We start from the raw sequence: 17,314 nt of genomic DNA, 5'->3' as shown, positions 1-17,314 counted from the left end.
AAATTGAAACAATGCAAACAAATCGTATATGATTGTTTTTTGTCGTTTTATGTAAAGCGTTCGGCCACCTATAAAATATCATAAAAATAATTGAAAACGTACATAATAGAGCTTATAAGAGTCATGTTTATCTTTTCAGAATTTTTGTTAATTTAACACAATTTTATTAATGAATAAATTATAAAAGCGTTCTTTATTACTAATTTAATTTGTATGTGATTAATTTTTATGCTATGTACAGTCATTTTTTTTAATAAATAAAATAAAAAAAAAAAACAAAATACGCATTACAAATTTATAAAAAAAGTTAATTATTATATTTATTATATTAGCTTGATTTTTTATTTGTATGTAGATAACGGAATATTTCTATTATTACCGAATTCTGGAAGTTTAAATATTCATTATTAATTTATTACCAAAACAGAACAATATGATATTAGATTGTATTTACCTAGACGAATATAACTATACTTGTAATAACAAGTAAAAGTATGTTTCCTGATTGATTTCGGCCATGGCTGCCATTTTCAAGAAAAACTAGATCATCGGAAAGTATTGCAGGACAGAACAGGACAGTATTATCACCAGGTAAAATGGTAATTGGGATCGGGTACCGGATTTTCTATGGGGGCTTTTCCTTGTCTCTGCCTGGTTACACTAATTGTTTCTTAATTTTCAACAGATATTCGAGGCTCGCGACTTACCCGTGAAGGACGTACTGGGCAGTAGCGACCCTTATATCAAGGTGTTCCTGTTACCTGACCGCAAAAAGAAGTTCCAAACGAAGGTCCATCGCAAGAATCTGAATCCAGTCTTCAATGAAACTTTTCTGTTTAGGTAAGACAATATAATTAAAAAATAATAATTAAATAATTGCGTTCAGTACATATTGCGATAAGAAATCGTTATCAGATACGTTTCAGAATGTAACGTTACACGAGTTTGACCTTGAAATATTATTCTAATAGAACCAAATGAATATTCCAATGCAACCAATACTGTGTACATTTAAAACAATTATTGTATCTGTTTTATTCCTGTCGAGAAAGTGTATTTATTTTCAACTGCGAAATATTTTTATGTTTTAAGAACATTAAATATTTGAAAGTTTTGAAGATTTGACAATAAAATTATCAAGTTTCATATATAATGATAAAAATATGACGACATCCAATTTATCTCTATTTGAGATATTTAACCTACAAGAAATGAACTTTTTGAAGGTGCTTCGATATGTCTATTTATATTTTCAGATTGAAATATTTATTATTTACGTATTACGTAAATAAACAAATACAAAACAGTTTAGAACCGTTTTTTTTAATATCATAGCTTTTAACAAGCTTTAGTGTTATCAATAAATTGGAAATACGAGAAGAAAAAAAATCGTGTTTTCCTATAAATTTTTATTTATTTTTCTGTCTAATGATTTAAATTTACACCTTTAATCACATCGACATAAGACGTATCTCTTGTATAACTTTCTAGAACAATCGAGAAAGTTATAGCGTAATCTACAATTAAAATCTTAAGTAAGGAGTGTTGGAGTTTAACAATTAACTTTCGCAAGAAATGCACGGAGCCATTAGTAGCGGAGACAGAAAAAGGAATGCGATTCTAGACTTTGTGATGATCACGATAAGGACTAAACTACTAAGAAAGTGTATAAAATGGTCGCTAGCAATACAACTATGCATATATTTCAAGGATAAACTTGTGTTGATATTCAAAACTCAAACATCTAGGAACCAGCGCTAGAACAGAAACAGCAAAAGTAAAGTAATAGCCTATAAATGTCCTATTATTGGGTTATGGTCTCCTTTTGAGAAGGTTTAGAGTTTATTCCACCATTCTGCTCCAACGCATGTTGATGGATACACACGTGACAGATTTTCATTTGACACATGCAGGTTTCCTACGATGTCCTTAACCCGAGCACGTAATGAATTATAAACACATGAAAATTCCTAGGCAACTAGGCTTGAATCTGCAATCACCAGTTAAGCTCTAGAATATAGGTGAGCTCAAAAATTTGTACAAATGAATGCTGTAGTAGTGTAATTCATGGTTTTGCACATTTATTTTATAATTTTGAATACTTAATCATATTAAAGTTGTTGGGTATTAATTAATTTTTTTTTATAAATTACAGACGTCTTATCTCGTCTCTATTTTATTCATGATATTCAGTTTTAGCTCTTAAATATTCCACAGCTGGACAAAAATTTCAACTATAAACGAGATAGAATCCATATACATACATACATATTTTAGATTTGATTTCATGTATTTAACGATTTGTTATCAACGACTATAGAAGGGATGGATATCCTTATATAACAAATGCTGAAGTGAGTTTGTTTGTTACGTTTTTACATCTTATCGATCATCATCAAATTTTGCACATAGATACTTGTTGAAAAGGACATAGAGGTATTAAGGGGGTGTTAGGTACACCCCCTTAACACGCGGGCTTAAGATTAGGTCAAATTTTATTATTAGTTCAATAGATTTTATTATTAATTAGATAGATCAAACGATTATGCAGAAAAAGTGTTTACTTATTCTCATACCTATAAATACACAAGCACGCGCAAACACACACACATACACCCACACATACATACATATATAAATATACACAAAAGTATATAAACTAATAATAAAATATAATAATTTTAATGTCTTTGCCTAGTTTGAATATAATTTTTAACCTTGAATAATACGTGGGATAAACCCAGATAAAGCAAACACTAGTAATAACTGATGATGAATTAATAATTTGGTATTTACCAGTGTCCCATATGAAGAACTGCGTCAGCGCTATCTTCAATTCTCGGTCTACGACTTCGATCGCTTCAGTCGTCACGATCTCATCGGCCACGTCGTGCTTAAGGGTCTTCTTGAATCAGCTGATCTGCATCAGGAGATAGAATACACCATGAACATCCTTGCACCACCCCAGGTTAGTATTATTTCGTAGATTATTAGAAACAAAACTAGAAGTATCTTAGTATCTTTCATTTTAGTATCTATGTCAGTAGTTTTTCTTAATTCATATTAATTTACCATTAATTGAAATAAGATGGTGTGCTTAGAAAACGAACTCTGAACTTTCATGTCCTTAATTTGGAAACAACGTGATGAAACTTAGGTATGATGAATACAAATCTTCGCCATGCTTAACCATCAACCAACTTGCAATGCAGCAATCTGATGTAATTAGTCTTCAAACCTCTTCTTAATATAATTTTTATAATATTAGTTTGCTTTTTACTTTATGGTAAAACATTTTGCAAGTCCGTCTGTAACATTTTAGTTTCCAAAAAAATGAATGGTTTATATTTATTACAATGTTAAATTATGGGTGGTGGTGACCATTTACGAGCATACCCATTTGCCCGTCCAACTACCACTTTCATAAAAAATCACGCTACAAGGCAAACGCAATTCACCGAAGATTTCACACCTTAACTAAATAGTTTAATGACCTTTTTCTCATTTATTTTCTTTAGTATTTGGTTGAGGTTATATATATATATATATATATATATATATATATATATATATATATAACCTCAACCAAATACTAAAGAAAATATTTTGATTGTATTCTTTAAAAGTAATTTAAACAAATCAACCGCAATGATTAAATATGGTCTAGACTGCAAGTAATCAAAGTTCTTTTATATAAAAAATGTAAATAATATTTACTAAATTTTCAGTCATTTATTCATTCATTCATTTAAGAGCAGACGGCAAACTATGATTTATATAAAACTTTCCTTATCAGAACTGCTCATGTGTGGGCAAATACATTAGAATTTAACCAATTTAAAAAAAGTAGGAGGTTCTCAATTTATCTTCATATTTGTTCGGTTATAAGTTCTTCCAATTACGATGTTATGCAGCTGTATAACGCCTAGCAGCTGCTAGGTGTTCCGCGACGGCTACATTTTTATTTAACGGTATTTTTTACAGATAGAAGTCGTAGTTAATTTATTTTATACTAAATTTGAAAAAATCTTTCATCTTTCACGACCGATCATAGAACGATTTTTGGTAAATTCGAACTGTTGAGAACGTAATAGTGTGTTTGAGTTAAACTGCAATAATATTCGGTTAAACATGCTTTTATCCAATGTTTTATTCAATACTGGTGAAATTGAGATTGGTCTGTAGTCACTTAAGCTGACTTATCTCTATCAATTTTTAATTTATTATTTTTAGAAATAACCATACGTTATTAAAAGTAATATATTCAATATTACTTTTGGGTACACTAAACATATACATGTTATGTTATATATAATATTATATAATACTTAGTTTGACGAGAGTGTTCGGCCAGGTTTGAAAAAAATATCTCATTTTAAAACTTTCAAGTTGACAAAATGAAGAACAAGGTCCTTTTAGAAGTATCAAACTTTGGATCACTTTTTCTCTGCCAATTTTCACGGAGATTTTCTTTAGGAAAGGATAAAACAAAAAGATTTCAAGTACCTACCTTTATTCGTATAAACTTCGTAACTAATTTGTATAACTTATTTAATTTCTTCTTTCAAACTTTTTTTTATTGACACCATTGATTAGATGTTAACAGAAAAGGTGCTATGTTCGGCACAAGTCCAAAACATAGAAAAACTTTGAAAAATACTTTAATTACTAGAACGTATTGGGAACACTCACCATATATTCTGATGAAGATGATATTCTCCTGACCGATATCGGTCACAACGGCCAATCTCATGGGATAATATCCAATTGCGCATATTATAGTTCACAAATGTATACGCAAACACAGGTGAACTCTCTATTACCTCACCCTATGTTTTTTTCTGTATGACGACTGAATTCAAAATTTCAATATTAAGTCATTAAGACGTCATAACAAACAAATAAATGAAAAACTCACAAACCCTTTTTTCGCATTTATAATATTAATAATGATAAATCAGTCAAATGAGTAGATATCTCGTGAGACTTTTTATGTGCTTGGTTAATCTGTTTTTATGTGCTTTTTAACGACAAGTAAAAGTTCCAAAAACGCTTTTTCTTAAAAATTTTCACACAGACATAAAATTGTCGAAATGGTAATTACATACAATTGATAATAGGTTATAACGACATACGAAACATAAAACCTTGCAATCTTAAACACAAACATTTTGTACATAAAATGTATATTAATATTATATTAAATAAAAATATATTTAAATAGCAACGTTGAACACAAAATTATAATCATGAATGCATCTAGAGACGGTTATATCTTGCTCATCGCACACATATTACACGTTCCATTGAACATTATCATATTTATTCAAATATTCATCCATATGTAGGAACCGTATGTATCAAGCAAGACTTTATTTAATACAGTTGGTACGGAATGGTTTCTCTCGGAATTTTGCTTGTGTTTAAAAATATGTACTTTTTAAATAACGTCAATACTTTTATATCACCATATCATCATGGTAGGTTAAATGATATGTATAATAATATATATATATATCTTCTCACACGATGAATAATTAAAACTGAACTAAACTGACTTAAAGGAAAAACTCGACTCTTAAAAAACAATGACCTATTTTTACACTCTTACTAGTTACTCTTCCGAAACATTAAATAATTTTCCAAATCGGTTCATATATGATGGAATATATGAACCGATATTATGCGGCCCAGTGGTATCACTGAGCCGAGATGGCCCAGTGGTAAGAACACGGGAATCCCCGGCCAAGCACCACTGAATTTTCATGTGCTTAATTTGCGATTATAATTCATCTCGTGCTTTACGGTGAAGGAAAATATCGTGAGGAAACCTGCATGTGTCTAATTTCACTGAAATTCTGCCACATGTGTATTCCACCAACCCGCATTGGAGCAGCGTGGTGGAATAAGCTCCAAACCTTCTCCTCAAAAAGAGGAGAGGAGGCCTTTAGCCCAGCAGTGGGACATTCACAGGCTGTTACGGTTACGGATGATGGAATTGTGAGATGATAAATATTAAAAGCAAAAAAACATAACACGCTATCACCACGCTAAGTTGCTATAAATAAAATTAAATGTGATGTGATGCTTGGGAAAATAAAAGTAAAGTAAATATACTATTGGAAAAGAATTACTCTCCCTTCGAAGAAAATATTTGGAACTTATTACGTTACGATTCTCCAACTTGGATTAATCATCTGACAAAATGTTCTGAACGAGTTGAGTTATAAACACAAATTGATCATCAAAGTTCAGTGGTACTTGCCAAATTTGAAACCGGAATCTTAATTAAGGTTCACGAATAAAGTTGGGAAAATAAACAGACAACAAATACAACCCGGCCTCTACCTATTACGTTACAAATGACAGTTCGGTATTTTATCTTTTTAAATCTTCTCATACATATTTTATTATCATAGATATTCTATAGATTCATACTATATATCATATATGATACTATATATGATGTGTATGATATAAATTTAGTCCAACGTAATATTCATATACAAAATGTATGACCAACGAAATATTTAATAACATTGAAATCTAATCAACATTCATAGCATTTTGCGTATTGTATTAGCAATGCGATATCCATATTGTAAATAATTTCGAGATCGTTCTACTAACAAGTAAAAGCTTAACAAGCTACTACGTAAAAATCACCCTCTGAATAGTATGATAATATATATTTTTTAAATTTAATTTGGCCATTACGGCACTATTCAAAGTTATTTTTCTTAAATATAGGATTAACCCTAGGCTGAAAAATAAATAAATGACGGGCCGGTTGGCGTGGTTGGTAGATACTTGCCTTTCACGTCGAAGGTTGTGGGTTCGATTCCCACCCAGGACAGACATTTGTGGGAATGAACATGTCTGTTTGTCCTGAGTCTGGGTGTAATTATCTATATAAATATGTTTTTACAAAAGAAAAATAGTACATGTAGTATATCAGTTGTCTGGTTTCTATAGTACAAGCTCGGCTATGTTTGGGACCAGATGGCGGTGTGTGAATAATGTCCCTGGGTGTTATTATAATGTAAAAACCAAATTAGCCAATCTCCAAATACTACGAAATAAAATTACCAAAATATATTTCACTACAATTTCTTAACACCAACTTCACAAATATTTCTTTAATAATATATATATATATCTTCTCACACGTTTGAACCCACGATCATCGCTTAAGATTCACGCGTTCTTACCACAGGGCCATCTCGGCTTTTTACAAACAGAATAATAATGCAATAAATTAAGCGAACACCACAAATAGATAAACCAATAAAGTTTCCAATAATATAAATATGTATTTAATGACTATAAATTATTTATATGTATATTTACAATATATACATTCTTTTTTTATAGAATAGGACGGCGGACGAGCATATGGGCCATCTGATGGTAAGTAGTCACCAAACGCCCTTAGACATTGGCATTGTAAAAAATGTCAACCATCGCTTACATAGCCAATGTGCCACCAACTTTGGGAACTAAGATTTTATGTCCCTTATGCGTGTGGTGAGTGAGCCAGTGTAATATAATTACTTCACTCACCCTTTAAACCGGAACACAACAATATCAAGTACTGCTGTTTTGCGGTAGAATATCTGATGTATGGGTGGTACCTACCCAGACGAAAATTCTTGTAAGAAAAAAATTAAACAACTAACTCCATACCAGCCCATCTGTTATGATGTTGTATCAAACGAGTAAACGTACAAACGTACGCGACTTGCGAGTCTCTTAGTCTTACCTAAAACTAGAACCCAATTAGGGAATAAATGTTTAACTATGGGTGCACAGATTTATAATAAATTTTTGTCTACTTTAAAACGTGTGAGTTCATTTAATGTATTTGAGACTAAACTATCGGAACAGACTCTATAACTCAAAACCACCGACTTTAGAAGTAAATACATTAAATGGGTAAATAAATTATAATAGCTTACGATCTAAGTGAAGAAGAAGTGCTTTACTTTAATTTATTATTTCAAACATAAATATAAATAAACATCTTTAAACGCACCTTATGTCCACTAGACGGCGCCATATTGAATTTAGAGCGACGTCACATAACCAACGTATATTTTATGATGTCACTTCTAACGATATCTCATTTGCCCAAATATATAGTAGTGTAGAAGTTATGTGGGAACAGATGAACCTACTTACAAACATACTGGCTGAAATCATAGTTACGAGTTAATCCTCCGTAGTCTGGTAAAAATAAATGATTTCATTTATTAACTGTCAATATTTAAACTGTAATTTCTTGTTGCTTTCTAAAATGTGGCTTCATTTTTATTCAAACTTACGTTTATTAATATTAGAATGGAATATTTTAACTATATCATTAGAGCTCTTTCATTATTCGGATAAATTAATATATAATATATCTCAGAAAATAAATATGAATGGTAACACCAGACGAATTTATTTAAATTTTACAATTGTTTTTACAACGTAAAGTATATAATAATGGACTGTTTTAAAACATGTGTTATTTCTGTAAAAATAGAAGCGAAACCCGGAGTGGTTATAAAATACCACACAGTTTTTTTTTTAATTCATTTGTCGTCATTACATTTTAATTATTATTTTATTGGTTAGATAAATATTCTTTGAAATACAAAATTTGTTTAATTTGTTTTAAATAATCACCAAATTCCAGATATTTCAATAATATTTCAACCTCAAAATATTATGATGTATTGAACCAGCCAGTTTAATATTCATACGATATTCTAAGGGCTCTTGTGATGAAAGTAGAGCTAGGCTGTTTGCAAGGTTAGAGGTATTGAGCTGTGATTAATGGCTGTAAGGATTCCGAAAATTTCACTAAAGGTTTCGCGACAGTTATATAATAATGCCCATTATTCGGAATGATTAAGCGTCATGTTTTCCTTCGGTTTAGTATTGGAGATTTCAATCTAAGTGTAAAAAGTAATAAAAGTACCGGCTGGTTTTTAGGTATTTTTGTAAAATTATTGTTTTCATTTTAGTTAAAATGACCTTCAGCTTTAACTTAGTAGCATAAATAAATTAGAATTCGGTAGTTCGCAAAAAATACTATTGAATAATCTTTTTTGCATACCTCACGATGTTTTCTTTCACCGTCAAGCACGAGATGATTTATAAACACAAATTAAACACAGGTGTTCTCAACTCATCAGGTGTTCTAGCCACTACGCCATCATGGATGGCTCATATTGGGCCATCTCGGCTCATATAAGCCCATCTCATCTCATGTATAAATATTTTAATGTATGTTGTTTTGTGTAGGAAAAGAAGGATCTTGGCGAATTGATGCTTTCACTCTGCTATCTGCCCACTGCTGGGCGGCTGACAGTTACGGTGATCAAGGGCAGGAATCTCAAGGCGATGGATATTAATGGATCATCAGGTAAATTTGTGAAAACCATAAATCTAAGCTAAAATCTTAATCCGTTGAAACAGCCACGTTGTATAAATGTAATATATTCAAATTGGAAAAACAATCCATGTTTAAGTACTCAGCGGGGTTTTCCTTTTTGGTATTCAAGTAAATGTTTACAGTAAGGAGTTTGGATATAATAACTTTTAACGATTCAGAATGTACACTATAATTTAAAGACTAACCAATTTAATCATAGCATTTTCAGATAACCGACATATTTTTAAAACTTTTAAAACTTTTGGAACATTTTCAGGGATGTGAGATTAAAACCTATTGCCATTTGGCTTTCACAATGTACGGAATGCGGACAGCAAAATAGGGAATTTTGTAATTCAATCGATAGTCTCGAAAGTAGGTTGGCGAACGTTGTTCATATTGAATTTCTGTATTTGTGGAAGTATATGGAAGTCAATGGAATAAGGATTGTTCATGTTTGTCGTTTCCTTCCATTTGACCAACCAAAGTTTTCTAAAAATGACTTCACTTTCTTATTTACCTACTTCTTAGATAAAACTAGACGTCATGTAGATAAAGGATTCTTTCAAACTCTCAATTTGTGCACCCCTGACCTATTTCAAGAGCAAATTGTTAGAAAAAACAAAGCAAAACTACTGCACTGAGAACGTATTTTCGATGTTTTCATTGTAAATAAGGGTATGCTTTGAAAATTCAATTCAATTTCAGAGAATCATGCATTTAGAAACAATGTCTGAATTTAATTAACTAACAACTATATATAAGCTTATTCAGATAACGACTATGTAAAGGATGAAACATATTTTTTTAATACTTAATAATTAAAAATCACTATTATATTCATGTTTTGACACTAATATTTATTAACATAAGAATAATTTTGTATTTCAAGAGCACTTTTCAAAACAGTACATTTGTTGTCTTAAACATCATTATATTGCACATTTCTTACATATTAATACTTTAAAGGATTTAACAAAGTTATATACAGATTAAAATTAAAAATACCTATTATAATGCGCTCATTAAATTATGGCAATAATGCAATTTCGATTCCATTTCTGAAAATTTTGTTGTTATTGTTTAATGCTGGAGTGTTATACACTTTGTGCTATATTACCCAAAGATTCAAGTGTTAGATCTGCAAACGTCATTAAGATTTAATTTGGAAGTTGAGAAGAATATTACAGCCGCTTGCGCGCTATATCATTATGCACCGTCACTTCTACCCTGGATAATATTTCTTATTAAATTCATGAATAAAACGTTTTACATTTTTTTCTTATTATTACTACTATTTCATTTTGCATTTTCATACTTTTGCCAATTAAAATTTTTAACCGAACATTTTCTCCTTATTTTCTTAAAAGGGCATTTTAATAAAAAAAAAATTGTTTCAGATCCTTACGTGAAAATTTGTCTCATCTGTCAAGGCAAGAGGATAAAGAAGAAGAAAACGACAGTTAAGAAGAATACGCTGAGTCCAGTATATAACGAAGCTCTTGTTTTTGATCTACCAGCAGAGAACGTGTATGACGTCACACTGCTTGTCAAAGTCATCGATTATGACCTGTAAGTCTAAAGATAAGCACTTCTATTTGTATAAAATGTCTCTAAACAGAGAAATATCATTTTTACATGTTTTAAGTTGTCATTCTTATTCTTATCTTATATTAATTAATATTTATTTTAAGTTTTCGAGCTAAATTTATCCTATAATATGTTATGTTAAAAGCAGATGAGTAAACCAAATTGCATAATAATTAATTTCTGAACTCTCAATTTAATTATATTAACAATAAGATTGTAACGAAGAGTGTATAGAAGAGTCTATTAAGAAGGAAATATAACAAAATATCTATATATATATATACTATACTACTACTACTACTACTATATTTTGGTATATATATTGGTATATTATATATTTTGGTATATATATTATATTTTGGTATATATATTGGTATATATTTTGGTATATATATATATATATATATATATATACCAAAAACAAGATTACATTTATCGATAAGTTACAAATGGGACATAATGCTTAAAGATCATATCTGTCTGTTGAACAATAGAATAGTCTGGAATGTAAGTCTTAAACTGCAGATGCTTCATTTATCCTGAGATCTTAGTCGTTAGGTTCATTGTACCTCGAACCAAACCGAGGATAAAGTTATCAATCTTTACTAATGAAAAGATTTATGCATGATGAAATCACCCATTTTGCTTCAAACCCTCGGTATAAATAGTTAGTAATTACTCAACTTTTATGAAATATATTTTAATTTTCAGTTGCGCTTAGACTACCTAAATCGATTTTCTGTTAATAATGATCGGGTTTTTATCGTTTTCTGACACAGGTTATACGCCTGCATTTGATATATGGGAGTGCTCAAAAATCAGCAAGTCAACAGGCTTAAAATGTGGAGACATTTTTTCTTATTTTTGGTGGTAAAGATCGGTATAATACATTACATCTTATGCAAGATAAATGCATTAAGTAAAAAATCATAATTGCCCTACTACAAAAAAAGGCCTCCTATCCTTTTTAGCTAAAGGCTTCGAGGCTATTTCATAACGTTGATCCACTGAGGTTTGGTGGATATAATATGTGGCAGAATTTCATCAAACACATGTGTATTTATTTATTTATTTATTTATTAAGAAACATCAGCAGTATTTGTCAACATTGTAATTGTAATGATGAATGAATGATTAACACATCCGGAATGAATATTAAGCCCGCCTCTCATCAAGACGGCCATGCTCAACATTTAATCGAGAATTTAACGAATTTAATATCTAATACAAATCTTACTTCTTATTATTTGGAGGGTTATACACCCCATACGATTTTCTTGTTTACTATTATCCCGTGCTTGAATCAGTTCTGGAATAGAGGTTATGTATATTTGCATGGGAAAATAGTTAGTTTCCTCTGAACATGAAAACGGTTAGAAGGATTCATTTTCTTTCACACATGAGGGTGCACGAAATCGTTGAAAAATATGATATGGTACAGAACTTTGTCATTTTATTTATTTACCTAGTAATATTTCCAGCAGAATATAATCCACAAATGAAGGTTTTATTTATAATGTTAGTTATCTTTTAATATAAAAATTAATAAAGTTTCACCGTTGCTATTTTATTTCAAAGAAAAAGAAAATCAGTAATTATGAAATCTCTACGGGATGTGTTTGATATCAAGCTTAAAAAATAAAAGGTTTACTAAATAAAAAAACAGTTTTTTCTAAAGAATTTTATCTTTTTTAAATAATGAAGAATCTTTTTTTTGTAATTATTTTGTCTTGTAGTCTCCACAGAGGTGTTGTCTGTAACTTTGTGTTGCTGTATCTTCCTATCGGTTCATAGTTTGGTACTTAAAGTACCTGCATGTTTTCATTTTCAGGCAGCATCAGAATCAAAGTTTTTGGATTGTCAATTTTTTTTTATCTCAGTAGATAAATCTTTGTTTTGTCTCTTATATGTTTCTATATCATTAAGATTTATAACATTTATTTATCACTTATACCATTCACTTAATGCACGTGAAGCTGTCAGCGTAATCTATCTTAGAACTTATACTATTGCTATTGTTTCACTAAGTAAACAACAAACTTATAACACCTGAGCCTGGCCCAGTGGTGAATCTTATATACCACCACCACCACCTGAATCTTAATCGATAATTCTAGTGAAACCCGGGCAAGTACCACTCGTATTCGAATAGAGAATAGGGCTTATATCGAATTATCGTATATAGGAATATTACAGTAGTGGGGCATTTTCAGACCGTTAGTTAAAATTGTAAATATGTATAAAAAAATGTATGTATAACCATCGCTAGATTGAAGTCGCAATTTTTTTTAATTATTTTTTGTCTTATTAAATTAATTCGGGTTAATTTTCAAAGCCAATTTTATCGACACTTTTACGTGCAAGATATATTCGAAAGGAGTAACCAAAGTCCTACTTCAAAATAATTTTAGAACAAACATACATGTAAAACTAGGTCAGTAACTACAACAACATAAGTATTAGGTAAATATACCCGAACAGAACAATGAATATAATAGATATTGTTATTTATTACATTAAAAAAACACAAACACCCGAGAAGATCGAGGTTTTGTATATACTACTTGGCGAACATGCTTTTCATAAAAGCTATTATTATTTATTTCAAAGACTAACAGTGACGAGGCCGAATGACTTTAAAAACAAAATTTCAAATCATTCAAGAAAATTCACTTCCAATATATTCGACTACTACATTTGATTCATGAAATTGTATTTATTTTTAATACATCAGGATTGGTCCAAATGAGCTGATCGGTTGCACAGCAATCGGCTCCTCCCTTATCGGCATCGGACGTGATCACTGGCTGGAGATGTTGGACAACGCTCGAAAACCAGTCGCCCAGTGGTACCCCCTTAACAAGAGCGCCCCGACGAACATAAACCTACCCGCAAACAACCAACAAAATTCACCACTGAATTGCTTAAGTGTAAGGTAAAAGTTTTAACTATCTAATAGTTTAGTAGCTAGATTATGAGGTCCTGGGTTCAAACCCTAGGTCATCCGGTTGTGTCAGATTGCCGTCCCTTCGGTTTATGAGTGAGGGAATTGAGAGTGCATCTGTGCTTATAGACACACTTGTACACTATGTATATATTCTCCGCAGTTGGCGAATATCTCTTGAGATTGATTGCGTGGCCGAAATCGGTCTGGAGAATACCACATAAAAATGGATGTTGCATTATGACTTTGCATTTATTAATATCAGTATAGTACAGTAAGGGTCATAAAGATATAGTGTTCTTGCTACGGTCTGAAAATTTAAAAATTTTTTTCTATAATGCATAAGATTTTGATTTTCTCTAATGCATATATGTTATGGTAGATTTTGGAATTGTAAGAAATATCGATTTGAATCGATTATGGGAACTTAAATGCTATTCTATTCATGTTTTATTAAATTGATGTTTGGTAGTAGATTTGCTGATCCACTTTTGTCCACTTTTATCCACTTGGATGATACCAAGAATAGTTAGCACTTTCTAACTACCAGTTTAAAGCATTATATTGTATTTGTTGTACCTTTAATGTTTATTATATAAACCATTATAATATATTCAAAATCCAGTCACAGGAACATTAACTATTTGTCCTATAAAATGTATATCTTTCACAGATGAAGAGAAGTATCAAATGAAGAGAGATCAAATCAAAACGACCGTGTTTTCTGCAAAAGAAATGAAGAGAAACCATGCCATGGTTTTCTTGTGATGCCAAAGATTAATAAGTAGGTAATTGTGATTAGAAGATTAATGGTTGTATGTCCATTTACTGTAGAGATTTTAAATGTATTATATAATAAGAGATAAAATATAGTAGACATTTATTGAAAATAGATATCTGTTGACGTAGTGACAAATTTAACCCTTATATTATGATTGTTTAAACTAATTTCAAATATATGTATCCCTATCATTTAATGTAGAATTAATAGTGTTTATATAATTCGTAGAATTGGAAGTCATAATCATTAATAAGGAACCTATACCTATCATCCTATTATCATTTTTTTACGATATATTGTTATTCTTTCTACAATATTTTAACTTAAAATGTTTATCTAAACGCACATTTCAATTCAAGACTTGATCGTATCATGTACATAATTGAATTAAGATATTACTTAAAATAAATGTTGTAAAATTGTTGTCTTTTAATTAATAAGAAAGTTTAAAGGAAAATATTACACGCATTTATATATTCTCATATCAATTGTATCGATGTTAATTCGGATGAATTAATCGTAATTTAAAAGTATTTTTTTTATTTTTATATTTTTTAATTATTTTAAATATAGTGAAAATTATCGAATGTTACAAAATATTCTTTTAGTGTCTGACAATAAGTAGAACATTTGAAAGAAAGATAATATATTTATTTTTTCCTTTGAATAAATAATTCAAAAATAAATAGCATTTATTATAAACTGTGGTTCATATCTATATAAGAAAAAAATGAAGCTTTAAATCGTGTAATTAAATATGATATTTAAAAATGTCTTTTATCAATACTCAAGAATTTAATTTAAGTATTATATATATATTAATATATTGTATCTGCTTATTGTAGAATGTGTTTATGTACTATTAGAATATATCTATCTTTCTGATACCTTTAATGATGATATAGTCACACGTTAAGTTAATAAAAACATCTGTGTCGTAGGAGAAAATGCTTTTACAAATAAAAACCAACTACGTGTTGTAAAATATTAAATTTCTATCTGTGAATTGTTATTCTAAACTGTTTCATATAATTCAATAAAATACTTAGAAAGTGATCGTTTAGTATTTGTTATCCATTAGCAAAGTTAGTGAATATTTAACAGTTAGTAGTAAACATCACGTAATAACGAACTTAAGGCGTGGATATTTGTAAAGTGGGCTTAATAGAGTTGCATTAAAACCTTTTTCTCAGTAAACGTTTTTGAAAAACAGAAAAAAATATATTTGTAATAATAATGTTATATTAATTAAGAAGCATTTCCTTTTCAATTCATTTAAAAAAATTGACATAAATAAGCGCAGGTTTTGTAATTATTTAATTTTTGCTCCTAAGCTATCTACCGCGAGTTTTTTTTATTAACATTAGCATACTGAACATCACAACATCAAGGGAACCTTCAGCTTATTTTGCAATTTTAATATAATTTTTTAACTAATTTTTATTACCGTTGCGCGCTAAACGCGCAAACTATTTGTCGCCTAATAAATCAGTGCATGACGAGACGTTGTGCTGCGCAGGCCTGAGACACTTCCCCCCCCCCCCACATTCATTGGTGACGCTCAATCAAGCAAGGTAAACGAAGTACATATATCCTAATAATTAACAAATATTGAAGCGTTAGTAATTAAACTTTTTCAAATGCAGATATGAAATACTTTTGAAAATACATTTTATTTTAAATCATGTGTAGCACATGATTGCTAGCAGATGCTAAAACAATATAAATTGTCTATGAACTAAACTTCGAATATGGTTTAAATAAGCTATTTTTAAAAATCGTTATATCTAATTTGAGATAAAAAGAGAAATAAATATGCTAATATTTAATATTAATGAGACTTATGTAGCTGACGTGAGTATGTATTCTTGTTACTATATTAAATAAATCTACATTAGAATAAGTTATTTTTAATGAAGGTTACAAATAATATACGATTCGAAATATTTAGAAATATCCTTCGATTAAAATTTCATATTCAATGTTAAAACAGAAACATCGGGTAGTTTAACATTTTCGTTTTGATTAATATTGACGTCTATTAGATTTATTGAATGTATAACTTTGTTACATGACTGTATTTAATAGTTTATTAACCTCATATACTTGTATTAACTTGTTAATAAGTTCTCGGTCAAGTTTTGTAGACATATAATATATTTTAAGAAACTTTATCTTCAGAACAAAAATTTATTCCTTAAAGGGAAACTTTTATAAAATATTCTGCGCTATAGAGCATTTATTCTCTTAAGATTCTCATCTAATCTTTGACTGTCAAATTTATTGCCGACTGTACTCCGTGAGGACGAGAGGCCGTGGATTGAAAGCTCATCTGCACACACTTGCTGACAAAGACATTCCATTTTTAGAAACAAGATCTTTTTAAATATGGAACTTTAAATTTAAGGACCTTTTCCGAGTACTTTACCAACGATATTTATAGATATAAATTATTATTAATAATTATTATTTAAATATTAGAAATAATTTATGAGTCTTTTTTCCGTGGGTTGGGGGGTGATATTTAGATAAACTGGCATACGATTGATTTACGATTTAAGTATATTTATTATGTATA

At 29.9% G+C, this 17,314-nt stretch overlaps 1 protein-coding gene across 4 annotated transcripts in view; it reads left to right on the top strand.

Moving 5' to 3' along the window:
* LOC126776815 (synaptotagmin-10-like) overlaps positions 1 to 14,994 on the top strand; it is a 111,614-nt gene extending 96,620 nt beyond the window's left edge. For 3 of the 4 annotated variants that reach the window (XM_050499616.1, XM_050499615.1, XM_050499618.1), the window contains exons 6-11: positions 686 to 840; positions 2,800 to 2,968; positions 9,292 to 9,412; positions 10,822 to 10,993; positions 13,746 to 13,941; positions 14,629 to 14,994. In XM_050499616.1, coding sequence (XP_050355573.1) covers positions 686 to 840; positions 2,800 to 2,968; positions 9,292 to 9,412; positions 10,822 to 10,993; positions 13,746 to 13,941; positions 14,629 to 14,649 — 834 coding nt within the window. In that variant the 3' untranslated portion in view covers positions 14,650 to 14,994. Of the gene's footprint in view, positions 1 to 685; positions 841 to 2,799; positions 2,969 to 9,291; positions 9,413 to 10,821; positions 10,994 to 13,745; positions 13,947 to 14,628 lie in introns of all 4 variants that reach the window. The other variant, XM_050499617.1, reaches the window with a different exon arrangement.
* Positions 14,995 to 17,314: the final 2,320 nt, after the last annotated feature.

Source organism: Nymphalis io, chromosome 21 (assembly GCF_905147045.1).
Source record: "Nymphalis io chromosome 21, ilAglIoxx1.1, whole genome shotgun sequence".
NCBI lineage: Eukaryota > Metazoa > Arthropoda > Insecta > Lepidoptera > Nymphalidae > Nymphalis > Nymphalis io.
This window is presented reverse-complemented; position numbering and strand designations above follow the sequence as displayed.